Below are 19,802 nucleotides of genomic sequence, written 5' to 3' on the forward strand. Positions count from 1 at the left end.
TTTCCCGCGGTTTCCGTTCTTTTTATTTATTTATTTACAGTTGGAGACTCGTTCCCGCCGGACTCTCTCTGTCGGCCTGAATGCTGACCTGCTTGCAGCCGCGGCCGTCTCCCAAGTGCTCCCTCCCCGTCTGTTACTGCTTGCCTCCGCTTTCGCTGCTTGGCCCAGCTGTAGAGCCAGCCGCTGGAGCCCCAGCCTGACGCCCAGGAAGGATCACCGCAGTACCTGCCACCAGCTTGGCCAGCTGGTGAAACAACAGCTTCTTTCACTTTTTGATTCTTCTGGACGCCAGAGGAATCGATGTCCTTGAGGTGCTGCTGAATTGTAGGTAAGTCCGTTTCCACTTCGTCGCCACTGTCGTGTTCGCGTGTTGATAGAGACACTGAAGACAGGAGTTGGTTCATAGGTGTTTACTAAGCAAAGTCTGGAGGGGTACTAATGGATATAACACAATATACAGGCTTATATAGCCCGAGTGGCCATTACCGGCATTACAGCACTTATGGGGCTCTTAAAGGCACATACACTACACTATGTTTCTGTGGTGTCGAGCTGCTTGAGTGTTGTTGGAGCTGCACTCATCCAGGCGAATGGAGAGCATTCCATCGCACTCCTGACTTGTGCCTTGCAGATGATGGAAAGGCTTTGTGGGGATATTCCGATACTAATGGGCCTGGGTGTTTCTGATTTGGAATTGACCCACTAACGAAGCGACGGCGCCAACAGCGGCCAAACCTTCAGGCCCCACGATATTCAAACAGCAAAGGACCAGGGAGACGGGGGCCTGGGTTCGGTGTCCAGCGTGTGAGGCTGGGGGGCGTGGGCCAGGTGTGCAGCTGATATACCTATCAGTTATTTAGCCAATAAAATTGATGTACCTATCAATTCATTCCATGAAAAGCGACGAGTTAAGATAGTAACTATAGGTTTTTATTGGCTAAATAACAGAGCCCACCCTCGTGGGTGATCGGTTCCAACAAGGAAGAATACTAGCCAAGCGGTCACCTTTATACCTGGGCAAGCAGGCGGAGCCATGGGCGGAGTCAGCTGAGGTATGCCTAGGTATAACAGCGTGCGTGGCAAGAGGTAACCTTGTGTAGTGATAACAGTGTAACAATAGTGAACGGTTGTGAACGGTAACAGTGGTTTACCACAGCAGCCAAGTCCTGCTTTGCTCTGATCTACCTTCTCTCCCCGCAGGCGGTGTGCACAGACGGGAAACTCTTCAACCACCTGGAGACCGCCTGGCGGTTCAGCCCCGGCATTCCCGGCTACCCGCGCACTTGCACCGTTGATTTCTCGGTAAGCACCTCCTGTGTTTGCCAGATTTTTTGGAATCGGTGGAATCTCACGGGACAGGAGGAGGCCATTCGACCCATCGTGCCTATACTAGCTCTTTGAACGAGCTCTCCAATTAGTCCCACTCCCCCCTGCTCTTTCCCCCGTAGCTCTGTGAATTTTTCCCTTCAAGTATTTCTCCAATTCCCCCTTTTGAAAGTTACTATTGAATCTGCTCCCACCGCCCTTTCATGCAGCGCATTCCAGATCACAACAACTCGCTGCGTAAACATTTTCTCCTCATCTCCCCCTCTGGTTCTTTTGCCGATTATCTTCAATCTGTGTCCTCTGGTTACCGACCCTCCTGCCACTGCACACAGTCTCTCATTTACTCTAGCAAAACCGTTCATGATTTTGAAAATCTCTATTAAATCTCCCCCTTAACCTTCTCTGCTCTAAGGAGAACAACCCCAGCTTCTCCAGTCTCTCCGTGTAACTGAAGTCCCTCAGCCCCTGGTACCATTCTGGTCAATCTCCCCTTAACCTTCTCTGCTCTAAGGAGAACAATCCCAGCTTCTCCAGTCTCTCCACGTCACTGAAGTCCCTCATCCCCTGGTACCATTCTGGTCAATCTCCCCCTTAACCTTCTCTGCTCTAAGGAGAACAATCCCAGCTTCTCCAGTCTCTCCGTGTAACTGAAGTCCCTCATCCCCGGTACCATTCTGGTCAATCTCCCCTTAACCTTCTCTGCTCTAAGGAGAACAATCCCAGCTTCTCCAGTCTCTCCACGTCACTGAAGTCCCTCATCCCCTGGTACCATTCTGGTCAATCTCCCCTTAACCTTCTCTGCTCTAAGGAGAACAACCCCAGCTTCTCCAGTCTTTCCACGTCACTGAAGTCCCTCATCCCCTGGTACCATTCTGGTCAATCTCCCCCTTAACCTTCTCTGCTCTAAGGAGAACAACCCCAGCTTCTCCAGTCTCTCCACGTCACTGAAGTCCCTCATGCCCTGGTACCATTCTGGTCAATCTCCCCCTTAACCTTCTCTGCTCTAAGGAGAACAATCCCAGCTTCTCCAGTCTCTCCACGTCACTGAAGTCCCTCATCCCCCGGTACCATTCTGGTCAATCTCCCCCTTAACCTTCTCTGCTCTAAGGAGAACAATCCCAGCTTCTCCAGTCTCTCCACGTCACTGCAATCCCTCATCCCCTGGTACCATTCTGGTCAATCTCCTCCTTAACCTTCTCTGCTCTAAGGAGAACAATCCCAGCTTCTCCAGTCTCTCCACGTGACTGAAGTCCCTCATCCCCTGGAACCATTCTGGTTAATCTCCTCTGCACCCTCTCCAAGGCCCTGACATCCTTCCTAAAGTGTGCGGTGCCCAGAATTGAATATAATACTCCAGCTGGGGCCTAATATTAATTTTATTCAATGACTATTTTTGACTATTCCCAGCGATCTCCTGGCCGGCCTCGCATCGTCCAAACTCCGTAAACTTGAGGTGATCCAAAACTCGGCTGCCCCCGTGTACCCGTTCACCCATCACCCCCTGTGCTCGCTCATCTACACTGGCTCCCAGTCCGGCAATGCCTCGATTTTAAAATTCTCATCCTTGTTTTCAAATCCATCTGTGGCCTCCTCGCCCCTCTCCCTATCTCTCTAACCTCCCCCAGCCCCCTACAACCCTCCCGATCTGCAATCTCCTCCAGCCCCCTACAACCCTCCCTATCTTTGTAACCTCCTCCAGCCCCCTACAACCCTCCCTATCTCTGTAACCTCCTCCAGCCCCAACAACCCTCCCTATCTCTGTAACCTCCTCCAGCCCCTACAACCCTCCATATCTCTGTAACCTCCTCCAGCCCCCTACAACCCTCCGTATCTCTGTAACCACCTCCAGCCCCTGCAACCCTCCCTATCTCTGTAACCTCCTCCAGCCCCTACAACCCTCCCTATCTCTGTAACCTCCTCCAGCCCCTACAACCCTCCCTATCTCTGTAACCTCCTCCAGCCCCTACGGTCCTTCCTATCTTTGTAACCTCCTTCAGCCCCGACAACCCTCCCCCTCTCTGTAACGTCCTCCAGCCCCTACAACTCTCGCTATCTCTGTAACCTCCTCCAGCCCCTACAACCCTCCCTATCTCTGTAACCTCCTCCAGCCCCAACAACCCTCCCTATCTCTGTAACCGCCTTCAGCCCCCTACAACCCTCCCTATCTCTGTAACCTCCTCCAGCCCCCTACAACCCTCGCTATCTCTGTAACCTCCTCCAGCCCCCTACAAGCTGATGTGCCTCAATAATTCCGAGACTCGAAGTTAGCAGAACAAAAACAAGGCTTTTATTAACTTAGAACGTAACACGTAAGAGAGAGAGATGTCTTCCTTCTGGAGACTGAGGCCAGACTGAACTAGCTTACAAACGGGGCCAGGTATGGGCGGAGCCCTACACACAGCACATTCCAGTATACAATACAGCACATTCCAGTACACAATACAATGAGGTCTGGGGGAAGGGAAATGACACTGAAACCGATCTCAGTCACAGGCAGTGATGAATGGAATATTTCATCACATTCACCCCTTCTATAGATTTAGTCTGTTCGGGGGTTTGATAGTCCTCTGCGACCGACGTGGCTGTTGCGGTGCCGTGGGTGTCGGCTGGGTGTCCCCGGTAGCCTCCTGGGTCTCTGCCGGGGGTGCCGCCAGGGTTGTTGAAGGGGTAGTTGGTGGGGGTGCCGTTGGTCGGTGTTCTTCCGGGGGTGATGAAAGAGTAGTGGGTGGGTAAGAGTTGCTGTGATCGTCGTTGCCGCTATTGCCGTGGTTGTTGTCGATGCCGGCTGGGGCGACGTCTTTTATGGACACGGTGTCCTCCCTTCCGTCGGCGTGCCGGACATATGCGTATTGGGGGTTGGCGTGGAGTAGGTGTACTGGCTCCATGAGAGGGTCCGTCTTGTGGCCCCTCGCATGCCTTCGCATGAGTACCGGACCTGGGGTGGAGAGCCATGACGGCATGGATACGCCTGAGGTGGATTTCCGGGGAAAGACAAACATTCGTTCATGAGGTGTGGCATTCGTGGCCGTACACAATAGCGACCGTATCGAATGGAGCACAGCCGAGAGGACTTCCTGCCAGCGGGAGATAGGGAGGCCCTTGGTCCTTAGAGCTAGAGTGACTGCTTTCCATACTGTCCCGTTCTCTCGCTCCACTTGGCCGTTACCCCGGGGGTTGTAGCTGGTGGTACGGCTCGTGGCGATCCCCCTGGACAGCATGTACTGGCGTAGCTCTTCACTCATGAAGGACGCCCCCCTATCCGTATGGATGTAGCTCGGCATACCGAACAGGCTATTGAGGCATTTAATGACCGTGGCGCTGGTCATGTCTGGGCAGGGGAAGGCGAATGGGAACCGGGAGTATTCGTCCACAATGTTCAGGAAGTAAACATTGCGGTCGACGGACGGGAGGGGGCCCTTGAAATCTAAGCTGAGCCGCTCAAAGGGCCGTGTAGCTTTGATTAAGTGGGCTCTATCTGGGCGGTAGAACCGAGGCTTGCGCTCAGCGCAAGTGCGGCAGTTCCTGGTCAGGGACCGAACTTCCTCAATCGAGTAGGGTAAGTTACGGGATTTTATGAAGTGGAACAGCCGCGTGACCCCTGGGTGGCAGAGGTCGTTGTGGAGGGTCTGTAGCTGATCCCCGGTGGCGCTGGCACACATCCCTCGTGAGAGGGCGTCAGGGGATTCGTTAAGGGCCCCTGGCCGGTAAATGATGTCGTACTCGAAGGTGGAGAGCTCGATCCGCCACCTAAGAATCTTACCATTTTTAATCTTCCCCCTCTGTTTATTATTGAACATAAACGCTACCGACCACTGGTCGGTAAATAGGGTGAAGCGTTTGCCGGCTAGGTAGTGGCGCACTGCCTCCACGATGGCTTGGGCCTCCTTTTCCACGGAGGAGTGTCTGATCTCGGGCCCTTGGAGGGTCCTCGAGAAGAAAGCTACGGGCCGCCCCGCCTGGTTGAGGGTGGCCGCCAAGGCGAAGTCAGACGCATCACTTTCCACTTGAAATGGAGTGTTCTCGTCCACTGCCTGTAGCGTGGCCCGCTCAATATCCTGCTTAATGCTTTTGAAGGCGGCGTGGGCCTCAGCAGAGAGCGGAAAAGAGGATGCTTTCAAGAGGGGGCGGGCTTTGTCGGAGTAGTTGGGGACCCATTGGGAATAATAAGAAAATAACCCCAGGCACCTTTTCAGGGCTTTGGGAGTGTTGGGCAGGGGCAGCTCCCGTAGGGGGCGCAATCGGTCGGGGTCTGGTCCGATTTCCCCATTCTCCACCACGCTGCCTAGTATGCAGAGGCGCGTGGTGTTGTAAACGCACTTGTCCTCGTTGTAGGTGAGGTTGAGTTTTTGTGCGGTTTTCAGGAACCTCTCGAGGTTCGAGTCGTGATCCTGCTGGTTGTGACCGCAGATGGTGACGTTGTCGAGGTAGGGGAAGGTTGCCTGCAAGTGGTGGTCATCGACCATGCGGTCCATCTCCCTCTGGAAGACCGAGACCCCATTCGTCACCCCAAAGGGGACTCTGAGGAATTGGTAGAGGCGTCCATTTGCCTCGAAGGCGGTGTACGGGCGGTCCTCTGGTCTGATAGGGAGCTGGTGGTACGCTGACTTGAGGTCGATGGTGTAGAACACCCGGTATTGGGCGATTTGGTTCACCATTTCTGATATGCGGGGTAGCGGGTAGGCGTCTAGTAGGGTGTACCTGTTGATCGTTTGACTATAGTCGATCACCATCCGTTTCTTCTCGCTACCCCTTACCACTACCACTTGGGCGCGCCACGGGCTGTTGCTGCGTTCAATAATGCGCTCTTTCAGGAGCCTGTCTACCTCGGTCGCGATAAACCGCCTGTCCTCCCAGCTGTACCTCCTGCTTTTGGTCGCTATTGGCCGGCAGTTAGGGGTAAGGTTCGTGAATAGCGAAGGCGGCTTTACCTTCAGGGTAGCCAGACCGCGCACTGAGGGGCGGCTGGGACCCACCGTACTTGAGCGTGATGCTTTGGTGGTTGCACTGGAAATCCAGGCCCAAGATCACGCTCGCACATAGGTTCTTCATGATTAATACTTGAAAATTATCATATACAGTTCCGTTAATGCACAATTGTACCGTGCAGTAACCCAGAATGGTCGACGTCTGGGTTTTGTCAGCCATAGAGATGGTACCCTGAGTAGGGACCACCTTTAGGGAGAGTTGTTGTGCCAGTTCTGGGTGGATAAAGCTCTCCATGCTTCCACTGTCAATTAAGCATTTAACCCGGCACCCGTTTACCTCGATGTCCACCATTGATCTGGATAGCGGGTGCGGCCTGGTCTGGTCCACTGTGACCGATGCCACTGTAGGGCCCTGATCGATACAAGATGGCGTCCACGCTGTCTGCTCACAAGATGGCGGACCCCACGAGGTCGGGCAAGATGGCCGCTCCCACGGCGCACACGCGGCGGTGGCGGGTTTTCCGGCGGTTGGTTTTCCGGCGGGGTTCCCTCTGCACACCTTCCCGAAGTGCCCCTTCTTACCGCACTTAAAGCAGGTGGTGCCTTTCGCCGGGCACAGGTTTCTGGTGTGCTTTGGCTGCCCGCAGAAGTAGCAGTTGGGTCCCTGACGCGTCGCGGCTGTCATAGGGCTTCTGGAGGGAGAGCGGGGCCCAGCCGGTGTCGGGCTGTCGGGCGGGGAAGATGCCTTCCAAGATGGCGGCGCCCTCGGTGCACACGTGGCGGCGTGGACGGCGCGGGCTGAAGAGTAGGCGTCCGAGTTTCTCTGGGCCACATCCAGGGATCGCGCGGTGTCCGCAGCCTATTTCAGGTCCAACCCCGTTTTTTCCAGCAGTCTTTGCCGGATGTAAGTGGAGCTGAGGCCTGTGATGAAGGCATCGCGAACAAGCTCGTCAGTGGACACTGCGGCTTTTACATCTCGGCACTTGCAGTCTTTGCCAAGCATTTTCAGGGTGCTTAAGAACTCCTCCACCGATTCCCCAGGTCGCTGTGCGCGGGTAGCGAGCAGGTGCCTAGCATACACCTCATTCGTAGGCTGCTGGTAATGCGCCTTTAAGATGTCGCAGGCGGCCAGGTACGTCTCGGCGTCTTGGATGAGGGGGCAAACCCGGTGGCTTACCCAATTCCGCAGAATTCCGAGTCTCATCCTCGCAGCGTCCGTAGCGTCTTTGACGGCTGCGGAATTGTCCAGGAAGAATTCCATACACTCAAACCAGTGTCTGAAGCGTGCTGATGCGTCCGGAGCATGTTGATCCAAATCCAAACGTTCGGGTTTCAGGAGTTGATCCATAGTGTTGAAAAATAAGTTAATAAAATTGATGTGCCTCAATAATTCCGAGACTCGAAGTTAGCAGAACAAAAACAAGGCTTTTATTAACTTAGAACGTAACACGTAAGAGAGAGCGATGTCTTCCTTCTGGAGACTGAGGCCAGACTGAACTAGCTTACAAACGGGGCCAGGTATGGGCGGAGCCCTACACACAGCGCATTCCAGTATACAATACAACACATTCCAGTACACAATACAATGAGGTCTGGGGGAAGGGAAATGACACTGAAACCGATCTCAGTCACAGGCAGTGATGAATGGAATATTTCATCACACAAGCCAGAGTCATAGAGTCATAGAGTAATATAGCACGGATAGAGGCCCTTCGGCCCATCGTGTCCATGCCGGCCATCAAGCCCTGTCTAATCTAATCCCATATTCCAGCATTTGGCCCGTAGCCTTGTATGCTATGGCATTTCAAATGCTCATCCAAATGCTTCTTAAATGTTGTGAGGGTTTCTGCCTCCACAACCCTTTCAGGCAGTGAGTTCCAGACTCCAACCACCCTCTGGGTGAAAAAGTTCTTTCTCAAATCCCCTCTAAACCTCCCGCCCTTTACCTTGAATCTATGCCCCCTAGTTATTGACCCCTCTACTAAGGGGAAAAGCTCCTCAGCATCCATCCTATCTAAGCCTCCCTATCTGTGTAACCTCCTCCAGCCCCTACAACCCTCCCTATCTCTGTAACCTCCTCCAGCCCCCCTCCAGCCCTCCCTATCTCTGTAACCTCCTCCAGACCCCTACAACCCTCTCTATCACTGTAACCCCCTACAGCCTCAACAACCCTCCCTGTCTCTGTAACCTCCTTCAGCCTCTTCAACACTCCCTATCTCTGTAACCGCCTCCAGCCCCCTACACCCCTCCCTATCTCTGTAACCTCCTCCAGGCCCCTACTCTCTCTCACCTCCTCCAGCCCTACAACCCTCCCTATCTCTGTAACCTCCTCCAGCCCCCTACAACCCTCCCTATCTCTGTAACCTCCTCCAGACCCCTACAACCCTCGCTATCTCTGTAACCTTCTCCAGCCCCAACAACCCTCCCTACCTCTGTAACCTCCTCCAGCCCTCCCTATCTCCGTAACCTCCTCCAGCCTCCTACAACCCTCCCTATCTCTGTAACCTCCTCCAGCCCCAACAACCCTCCCCACCTCTGTAACCTCCTCCGGCCCCTACAACCCTCCCTATCTCTGTAACCTTCTCCAGCCCCTACAACCCTCCCTACCTCTGTAACCTCCTACAGCCCTCCCAATCTCCGTAACTTCCTCCAGCACCCTACAACCCTCCCGATCTCTGTAACCTCCTTCAGCCCCCTACAACCCTCCCTATCTCTGTAACCTCCTCCAGCCCCAACAACCCTACCTGTCTCGCTAACCTCCTCCAGCCCCTACAACCCTCCCTATCTCTGTAACCTCCTCCAGCCCCTACAACTCTCCCTATCTCTGTAACTTCCTCCAGCCCCCAACAACCCTCCCTACCTCTGTAACCTCCTTCAGCCCCCTACAACCCTCCCTATCTCTGTAACCTCCTCCAGCCCCAACAACCCTACCCGTCTCGGTAACCTCCTCCAGCCCCTTCAACCCTCCCTATCTCTGTAACCTCCTCCAGCCCCTACAACCCTCCCTATCTCTGTAACCCCTCCAGCCCCTACAACCGTCCCTATCTCTGTAACCTCCTCCAGCCCCTACAACACTCCCTAACTCTGTAACCTCCTCCAGACCCTACAACCCTCTTTATCTCTAACCTCCTCCAGCCCCCTACAAGCTTCCCTATCTGTGTAACCTCCTCCAGCCCCTACAACCCTCCCTATCTCTAACCTCCACCAGCCCCCCGACAGCCCTCCCTATCTCTGTAACCTCCTCCAGACCCCTACAACCCTCCATTTCTCTGTAACCTCCTCCAGCCCCCTACAACCCTCCCTATCTCTGTAACCTCCTCCAGCCCCCTACAACCCTCCCTATCTCTGTAACCTCCTCCAGCCCCCTACAACCCACCCTATCTCTGTAACCTCCTCCAGCCCCAACAACCCTCCCTACCTCTGTAACCTCCTCCAGCCCCTACAACCCTCCCTATCTCTGTAACCTCCTCCAGTCCCCTACAACCCTCCATATCTCTGTAACCGCCTTCAGCCCCCTACAACCTTCCCTATCTCTGTAACCTCCTCCAGGCCCCTACTCTCTCGAACCTCCTCCAGCCCCTACAACCCTCCCTAACTCTGTAACCTCCTCCAGCCCCCTACAACCCTCCCTATCTCTGTAACCTCCTCCAGAGCCTACAACCCTCTCTATCTGTGTAACCTCCTCCAGCCCCCTACAGGTCTCCCTATCTGTGTAACCTCCTCCAGCCCCCTACAACCCTCCCGATCTCTGTAACCTCCTCCAGCCCCTACAACCCTCCCTATCTCTGTAACCTCCTCCAGCCCCTACAACCCTCCCTATCTCTGTAACCTCTCCAGCCCCCTACAACCCTCCCTATCTCTGTAACCTCCTCCAGCCCCGACAACCCTCCATATCTGTGTAACCTCCTCCAGCCCCTACAAGCCTCCCTATCTCTGTAACCTCCTCCAGGCCCCTACTCTCTCTAACCTCCTCCAGCCCCTACAACCCTCCCTAACTCTGTAATCTCCTCCAACCCCCTACAACCCTCCCTATCTCTGTAGCCTCCTCCAGACCCTACAACCCCCTCTATCTCTGTAACCTCCTCCAGCCCCCTACAAGCCTCCCTATCTCTGTAACCTCCTCCAGCCCCCTACAACCCTCCCTATCTCAGTAACCTCCTCCAGGCCCCTCCTCTCTCTAACCTCCTCCAGCCCCTACAACCCTCCCTAACTCTGTAACCTCCTCCAGCCCCTACAACCCTCCCTATCTCTGTAACCTCCTCTAGACCCCTACAACCCTCCATATCTCTGTAACCTCCTCCAGCCCCCTACAACCCTCCCTATCTCTGTAACCTCCTCCACGCCCCTATAAGCCCCCCATCTGTGTAACCTCCTCCAGCCCCTAAAACCCTCCCTATCTCTGTAACCTCCTCCAGACCCCCTATCTCTGTAACCTCCTCCAGACCCCTACAACCCTCCATATCTCTGTAACCTCCTCCAGCCCCCGACAACCCTCGCTATCTCTGTAACCTCCTCAAGCCCCCGACAACCCTCCCTACCTCTGTAACCTCCTCTAGCCCCAACAACCCTCCCTATCTCGGTAACCTCCTCCAGCCCCTACAACCCTCCCTATCTCTGTAACCTCCTCCAGCCCCTACTCTCGCTAACCTCCTCCAGCCCCTACAACCCTCCATATCTCTGTAACCTCCTCCAGCCCCTTACAACCCTCCCTATCTCTGTAACCTCCTCCAGCCCCCTACAACCCTCCCTATCTCCGTAACCTCCTCCAGCCCCCTACAACCCTCCCTATCTCTGTAACCTCCTCCAGCCCCTACAACCCTCCCTATCTCTGTAACCTCCTCCAGCCCCAACAACCCTCCCCACCTCTGTAACCTCCTCCAGCCCCTACAACCCTCCCTATCTCTGTAACCTCCTACAGCCCTCCCTATCTCCGTAACTTCCTCCAGCACCCTACAACCCTCCCTATCTCTGTAACCTCCTTCAGCCACCTGCAACCCTCCCTATCTCTGTAACCTCCTCCAGCCCCAACAACCCTACCCCTCTCGGTAACCTCCTCCAGCCCCTACAACCGTCCCTATCTCTGTAACCTCCTCCAGCCCCTACAACTCTCCCTATCTCTGTAACCTCCTCCAGCCCCCTACAACCCTCCCTATCTCTGTAACCTCCTCCAGCCCGTACAACTCTCCCTATCTCTGTAACCTCCTCCAGCCCCTACAACCCTCCCTATCTCTGTAACCTCCTCCAGCCCCTACAACCCTCCCTATCTCTGTAACCTCCTCCAGCCCCTACAACCCTCCATATCTCTGTAACCTCCTCCAGCCCCTTACAACCCTCCCTATCTCTGTAACCTCCTCCAGCCCCCTACAACCCTCCCTATCTCTGTAACCTCCTCCAGCCCCCTACAACCCTCCCTATCTCTGTAACCTCCTCCAGCCCCCTACGGCCCTCCCTATCTCTGTAACCTCCTCCAGCCCCTACAACCCTCCCTATCTCTGTAACCTCTCCAGCCCCCTACAACCCTCCCTATCTCTGTAACCTCCTCCAGCCCCTACAAGCCTCCCTATCTCTGTAACCTCCTCCAGGCCCCTACTCTCTCTAACCTCCTCCAGCCCCTACAACCCTCCCTAACTCTGTAATCTCCTCCAACCCCCTACAACCCTCCCTATCTCTGTAGCCTCCTCCAGACCCTACAACCCCCTCTATCTCTGTAACCTCCTCCAGCCCCCTACAAGCCTCCCTATCTCTGTAACCTCCTCCAGCCCCCTACAACCCTCCCTATCTCAGTAACCTCCTCCAGGCCCCTCCTCTCTCTAACCTCCTCCAGCCCCTACAACCCTCCCTAACTCTGTAACCTCCTCCAGCCCCTACAACCCTCCCTATCTCTGGAACCTCCTCCAGCCCCAACAACCCTCCCCACCTCTGTAACCGCCTCCAGCCCCCTACAACCCTATCTCTGTAACCTCCTCCAGGCCCCTACTCTCTCTAACCTCCTCCAGCCCTACAACCCTCCCTATCTCTGTAACCTCCTCCAGTCCCCTACAACCCTCCATATCTCTGTAACCGCCTTCAGCCCCCTACAACCCTCCCTATCTCCGTAACCTCCTCCAGCCCCAACAACCCTACCCGTCTCGGTAACCTCCTCCAGCCCCTACAACCCTCCCTATCTCTGTAACCTCCTCCAGCCCCTACAACCCTCCCTATCTCTGTAACCTCTCCAGCCCCCTACAACCCTCCCTATCTCTGTAACCTTCTCCAGCCCCTACAACCCTCCCTACTTCTGTAACCTCCTACAGCCCTCCCTATCTCTGTAACCTCCTCCAGCCCCGACAGTCCTCCCTATCTCTGTAACCGGCTCCAGCCCCAACAACCCTACCCGTCTCGGTAACCTCCTCCAGCCCCTACAACCCTCCCTATCTCTGAAACCTCTCCAGCCCCTACAACCCTCCCTATCTCTGTAACCTCCTCCAGCCCCTACAGTCCTCCCTATCTCTGTAACCTCCTTCAGCCCGTACAACCCTCCCTCTCTCTGTAACCTCCTCCAGCCTCAACAACCCTCCCTACCTCTGTAACCTCCTCCAGCCCCCTACAACCCTCCCTATCTCTGTAACCTCCTCCAGCCTCTACAACACTCCCTATCTCTGTAACCTCCTCCAGCCCCTACAACCGTCCCTATCTCTGTAACCTCCTCCAGCCCCTACAACCCTCCCTATCTCTGTAACCTCCTCCAGCCCCTACAACTCTCCCTATCTCTGTAACCTCCTCCAGCTCCGACAACCCTCCCTATCTCTGTAACCTCCTCCAGCCCCCTACGTTCCTCCCTATGTCTGTAACCTTCTCCAGCCCCTACAACCCTCCCTCTCTCTGTAACCTCCTCCAGCTCCGACAACTCTCCCTATCTCTGTAACCTCCTCCAGTCCCCGACAACCCTCCATATCTCTGTAACCGCCTTCAGCCCCCTACAACCCTCCCTATCTCTGTAACCTCCTCCAGCCCCCTACAACCCTCCCTATCTCTGTAACCTTCTCCAGCCCCTACAACTCTCCCTATCTCTGTAACCTCCTCCAGCCCCTACAACCCTCCCTATCTCTGTAACCTCCTCCAGCCCCAACAACCCTCCCTACCTCTGTAACCTCCTCCAGCCCCGACAACCCTCTCTATCTCTGTAACCTCCTCCAGCCCCCTACAAGCCTCCCAGTTTGTGTAACCTCCTCCAGCCCCTACAACCCTCCCTATCTCTGTAACCTCCTCCAGGCCCCTACTCTCTCTAACCTCCTCCAGCCCCTACACCCCTCCCTAACTCTGTAACCTCCTCCTGCCACCTACAACCCTCGCTATCTCTGTAACCTCCTCAAGCCGCCTGCAACCCTCCCTACCTCTGTAACCTCCTCCAGCCCCAACAACCCTCCCTATCTTTGTAACCTTCTCCAGCCCCTACAGCCCTCCCTATCTCTAACCTCCTCCAGCCCTCCCTATCTCTGTAACCTCCTCTAGACCCCTACAACCCTCCATATCTCTGTAACCTCCTCCAGCCCCCTACAACCCTCCCTATCTCTGTAACCTCCTCCACGCCCCTATAAGCCCCCCATCTGTGTAACCTCCTCCAGCCCCTAAAACCCTCCCTATCTCTGTAACCTCCTCCAGACCCCCTATCTCTGTAACCTCCTCCAGACCCCTACAACCCTCCATATCTCTGTAACCTCCTCCAGCCCCCGACAACCCTCGCTATCTCTGTAACCTCCTCAAGCCCCCGACAACCCTCCCTACCTCTGTAACCTCCTCTAGCCCCAACAACCCTCCCTATCTCGGTAACCTCCTCCAGCCCCTACAACCCTCCCTATCTCTGTAACCTCCTCCAGCCCCTACTCTCGCTAACCTCCTCCAGCCCCTACAACCCTCCATATCTCTGTAACCTCCTCCAGCCCCTTACAACCCTCCCTATCTCTGTAACCTCCTCCAGCCCCCTACAACCCTCCCTATCTCCGTAACCTCCTCCAGCCCCCTACAACCCTCCCTATCTCTGTAACCTCCTCCAGCCCCTACAACCCTCCCTATCTCTGTAACCTCCTCCAGCCCCAACAACCCTCCCCACCTCTGTAACCTCCTCCAGCCCCTACAACCCTCCCTATCTCTGTAACCTCCTACAGCCCTCCCTATCTCCGTAACTTCCTCCAGCACCCTACAACCCTCCCTATCTCTGTAACCTCCTTCAGCCACCTGCAACCCTCCCTATCTCTGTAACCTCCTCCAGCCCCAACAACCCTACCCCTCTCGGTAACCTCCTCCAGCCCCTACAACCGTCCCTATCTCTGTAACCTCCTCCAGCCCCTACAACTCTCCCTATCTCTGTAACCTCCTCCAGCCCCCTACAACCCTCCCTATCTCTGTAACCTCCTCCAGCCCGTACAACTCTCCCTATCTCTGTAACCTCCTCCAGCCCCTACAACCCTCCCTATCTCTGTAACCTCCTCCAGCCCCTACAACCCTCCCTATCTCTGTAACCTCCTCCAGCCCCTACAACCCTCCATATCTCTGTAACCTCCTCCAGCCCCTTACAACCCTCCCTATCTCTGTAACCTCCTCCAGCCCCCTACAACCCTCCCTATCTCTGTAACCTCCTCCAGCCCCCTACAACCCTCCCTATCTCTGTAACCTTCCTCCAGCCCCCTACGGCCCTCCCTATCTCTGTAACCTCCTCCAGCCCCTACAACCCTCCCTATCTCTGTAAACCTCTCCAGCCCCCTACAACCCCTCCCTATCTCTGTAACCTCCTCCAGCCCCTACAACCCTCCATATCTGTGTAACCTCCTCCAGGCCCCTACAAGCCTCCCCTATCTCTGTAACCTCCTCCAGGCCCCTACTCTCTCTAACCTCCTCCAGCCCCTGCAACCCTCCCTATCTCTGTAACCTCCTCCAGGCCCCTACTCTCTCTAACCTCCTCCAGCCCCTACAACCCCTCCCTATCTCTGTAACCTCCTCCAGCCCCCTACAACCCTCCCTATCTCTGTAACCCCCTCCCAGCCCCTGCAACCCTCTGCGATCTTCTGCGCTCCTCTAATTCTGGCCTCTTGAGCATCCCACGATTCCCATCGCTCCACCATTGTCGGCCGTGCCTTCAGCCGCCTGGGCCCTCAGCTCTGGAATTCCCTCCGTAAACCTCTCCGCCTCTCTCTCTCTCTCTCTCTCCTCCTTTGAGACGCTCCTTAAAACCTGCCTCTTCGACCATGGTTTTGGTCACTTGTCCTAAATATCTCCTGATGTGGCTCGGGGTTAAATTTTGATTAATCGCTCCTGTGTAGTGCCCTGGGATGTTTTTACTATGTTGAAGGCGCGGTATAAATGTTGTTAAAAGATCCCGCCCTTGTCCTGTGCTGGTAACAGTCGATCGCTGTTTCTCCCAATCCCTCTTCTTCCCCAGATCTCCTTCGAGTTCCGATCGTTCCTGCACTCTCAGCTGGCCACAGTCTTCTTCGACCAGGTGGTGAAGCAGATGGTGGTGGCATTCGAGCGAAGAGCGTTGCAGCTTTACGGTCCGGAGACCAGTATCCCGCGGAGTTAATGTCCGACCCGGTACAGCAGACGTGAGGAGGTTGTGGGGGGGTGGTGGGCCTAGACCCCCGGGGGCCGCGCCAGGGCAAGACCGTCGGAAGCAGCCCGCCGGGGGGGTGGGGGGGGGAGACGCACAACCTGCCCGTCCACCTTCTTGGCTTTGTTATTCGGCGCCCTACGTTATTAGGACGGCCCTTGAGCGCAGGACGGCGGAGGACTTTGTACAAGTCAGCAGATAGCCGGAGTGTCCCGCTTCAGGGGCTGAGCTGCCAGTTCCCTGCCGATTTTAATTCATCTTCAGTTCCGTGGGATGTGGTGCCAAGTTGCTGTTCTCCATTTTTTTTAAAAAACAAAAAAACAATCGAAGCAAAATTGACAGTTTTTTAAACTCTCGGGCGACTGAGCAGCGACTCCATCTTGGATCACGGCGTGGAAGGAAAAAAACTGCAATAACGTGTAGCCGCGGTGCTGTGTGTGTATATTTACGGTATCTGTGCGTACCTGTGCCTGTGTATATATAAGTGCCTGTGTAAATGGGTGTGTGTGTACACGTCCCTGTGTGTGCACATATGTCTATACGTGTTTAAATATACACGTGGCCGTGTACATGTGTTTATTTACACATGCCCATGTGAGCATACGTGTGTGTGTGTGTCTGTCTACATACACATGTCTCTGTGTCGCTCCTTTTTAAAACGATTATATTTTTGGGCATCATTTTAAACCCTGCAGTCAAGGAGCCGAGTCTCGGTTGCCTGAACTGCCCCGCGTTTACTACCCGTAGTGTTTTTATTTTTGAGCTCGGCCATTTCTGTGTGGGTTTTTTTTGGTTGTCTCTCTCTCTCTCTCTCTCTCTGTGTTCTTCCCTCCGCACAGATCTTCTTCTTAGGCAGTCCCTCGGAACCGAGGATGACTTGCTTCCACACTAAAGATGAGTTTTCAGGTGACTGATGAGTCCAATGCGGGACCTACAGTCTCTGTCACAGGTGGGGCAGACAGTGGTTCAAGGGGCGGGTGGGTGGGGTGCTTGGGTTGACGTGCGCTCCTTGCGCTCGGCTTCCGCTTGCTCCCGGCGAAGAGACTCGAGGTGTTCGGCGCCTTCCCGGATGCTTCTCCTCCACTTTGTGCAGTCTTGGGCCAGGGATTCCCAGGTATCGGTGGGGATGTTGCACTTTTTGAAGGAGGCTTTGAGGGTGTCCTTGAAGCATTTCCTCTGCCCACCTGGGGCTCTCTCGCCGTGCCAGAGCTCCGAGTAGAACGCTTGTTTTGGGAGTCTCGAACGGATAACTGGAAACTGAGATGCTGCTTTTCAAATTGTGTGGACTGTTTCCGCCCCTCGTGCCCCAGGAGTCGATGCTCCGGAGAGCTGGGTTCAGATCAAAGTCTTTCTCTCTTTTTTATCTCCTTTTTTCTCTCATTCCTCTCCCCTTTCTTTTTCGTCTCCCCCTCCCCAGACACGGGTTAAATTCAGCCACTTGCCCTGGCTGTGCGTGGTTCTAAACCGGGCTGTCCTCCACGGCGAGGCGCGTACGCGACACTTGCACGGTAGGGGAGAGAGAGAGAGACGGATGGGCAAAGATGGGGCAGCCGCAGTTTTTTTGTACTGTGAATCGGGGAGAGTCGGATTCTGGGGTTGGTGGGGGTGAGGTGCGAATGGAAGGGGCAGTTACCCCACCATCTGGAGGAGGACCTCGACTCCCCGGTTACCAATGGGGCAAGTAATTGCCTCCCTCTTCCTCCCCAAAAAGTAGAAAATTAGCCCCATACACTGACAGCCTCCTGCACAAGGGGTCTGGGGGGTGGGGAGACCGAGTGCCCGATTAACCGTCCTTTCGGGACGGCACCTGGTCTGCAATGTACTGTATATTGCACTCAGGAAATGAGGTAAATGGAAGAGGCATTGGAGACAGTGATTGGGGCTGTGTGTGTGTGGAATGAGTAGGATGTAACCGATAAGAGTAGAGAACGGATGGAATGTCACGTCCTGAGTTGTAGCTGGAATTTGGAAGTCTAACACACATCGTGACCCAGCCGGACTTTGGACTGTTGTTTTTTTTTTCCCCCTCTCTCCGCTGAACAAGATCTAGATTATAAACAGGCCGGCAGCAGATCTGGTAGGGTGCGGCTGTGAGGTTTTAATCTCTTAAACTGGGCCCTGTCCCTTTTAAAGGCTCGACCTCGGAAACTCCACTCGTCACTGCCCGGGAGCAGGAGCAGTGCAACTCGTAGATTTCAGTCACCGGTTTCGGCTCGTGACGGCGTCTGCGGCACCTGGAAGGTGTGCCGGAAGAACGAGGGGAGGTGTTTCCCAACACCGTGGCCAAGTGTGACGGGAGGCGAGTGTGACACGCTTGCAGGCATTGCACACACAATATTGCAGCAATTCTATATTACTCGGCAATCGCCCTTGCTATTGCAGACAGACACACCCGAGTGTAGTGTTCCGGTGAAGTGGGGTGGGTTAGAGGGTTGGGTAGGGTGGGGGGTAGCGGGTAGAGAGGTAGTAATCATGCCAGGAAGCCCAGACATAATCCAGTTCCCATTTTACAGACACAGATTTTGTCCATATTTTTATATAATACTTGTGATTTTATATACTGTAATTATTGATGGTTCAACAGCAAAACCTGCGCCAGTTTGAGAAGTAGAGATGATTGGAGAGTAGGAGTTTTTCTGTACTAGAATTCTGGTGAATCAGCGCTGGCGGGGAGAGGAGGGGGAGCAGCGCAGATTCAGCAGAATGATACCCCGGCAGCTAAAAAGGGTTAAATTACGAGGACAGGTTGCACAGACTAGGCTTGTGTTCCCTCGAGTGTAGAAGATTAAGCGGCGATCTAATCGAGGTGTTTCAGATGATTAAAGGATTCGAATAGGATTGATTAGAGAGAAACTATTTCCTCTGGTGGGGGGTGTCCAGAACAAGGGGGGGCATAACTTTAAAATTAGAGCCAGGCCGTTCAGGAGTGATGTCAGGAAGCACTTCTTCACACAAAGGGTGGTGGAAACCTGGAACTCTCGCCCCCAAAACAGGCGTGGAGACTGGGGCTCAATGAAAATTTCAAAACGGAGATTGATTTTTGTTGGGTAAGGGGATTGAGGGTTATGGAAAAAAGGTAAATGGAGTTAAGATACAGATCATCCATGATCTAATTGAATAGCAGAACAGGCTGGAAGGCCTCCTCCTGTTCCTAATGTAACAGGCTTGAGGGGCTGAATGGCCTCCTCCTGTTCCTAATGTAACAGGCTGGAGGGGCTGAATGGCCTCCTCCTGTTCCTAATGTAACAAGCTTGAGGGGGGGCTGACTGGCCTCCTCCTGCAACAGGCTCGAGAGGGCTGAATGGCCTCCTCCTGTTCCTAATGTAACAGGCTCGAGAGGGCTGAATGGCCTCCTCCTGTTCCTAATGTAACAGGCTCAAGGGGCTGAATGGCCTCCTCCTGTTCCTAATGTAACAGGCTCGAGGGGGCTGAATGGCCTCCTCCTTTTCCAGTACAGGCTGCGGAGCGGAAGATGCAGAACTGAGGCCACCCGCTGGTAGGAGAGTTTAATTACAGCGTGACATGTTTACATAGACCGTTTCCATTATAAATGTGGACAGAGGAATTTATAAAGGGGGAAAGTTGCCACAAGTGTGGGTGAGAGAAATACCCTGAGCACAAGACTGATGTGGATGGAGCAGGACTGGACCACCAGCAACCGGCACTACCTCATTGTATTGTTTTCCTGGTGCACGAGAACCACTTTAATCCGTCGCAGCTATGAGCGGGGACCACCCCAATGTCTGTCTCTCCCCCCACCTCAGCATGATTTGGACAGGTTGGGTGATTGGGCAGATGCATGGCAAATGCAGTACAAGGTGGATAAATGCGAGGTTATCCACTTCGGTGGCAAAAACAGGTTATCTGAATGGCAAATTGGGAAAAGGGGAAGTGCAATGCGACCTGGGTGTCCTTGTGCACCAGTCGCTGAAGGTAAGCATGCAGGTGCAGCAGGCGGTTAAGGAGGC

The 19,802-nt window shown here is 54.6% G+C and overlaps 1 protein-coding gene across 1 annotated transcript in view; it reads left to right on the plus strand.

Annotated features, from left to right (window-relative positions):
- Positions 1 to 15,833, plus strand: part of LOC147097135 (coenzyme Q-binding protein COQ10 homolog A, mitochondrial-like) — a 40,715-nt gene extending 24,882 nt beyond the window's left edge. Inside the window, exons 4-5 of the mRNA XM_085973007.1 lie at positions 1,201 to 1,302; positions 15,667 to 15,833. Coding sequence (XP_085829133.1) covers positions 1,201 to 1,302; positions 15,667 to 15,807 — 243 coding nt within the window. The 3' untranslated portion in view covers positions 15,808 to 15,833. The remainder of the gene's footprint in view (positions 1 to 1,200; positions 1,303 to 15,666) is intronic.
- Positions 15,834 to 19,802: the final 3,969 nt, after the last annotated feature.

Source organism: Somniosus microcephalus, chromosome 33, assembly GCF_052327205.1.
Source record: "Somniosus microcephalus isolate GS21.2 chromosome 33, FLI_Smic_1.0, whole genome shotgun sequence".
Classification (NCBI taxonomy): Eukaryota; Metazoa; Chordata; class Chondrichthyes; order Squaliformes; family Somniosidae; genus Somniosus; species Somniosus microcephalus.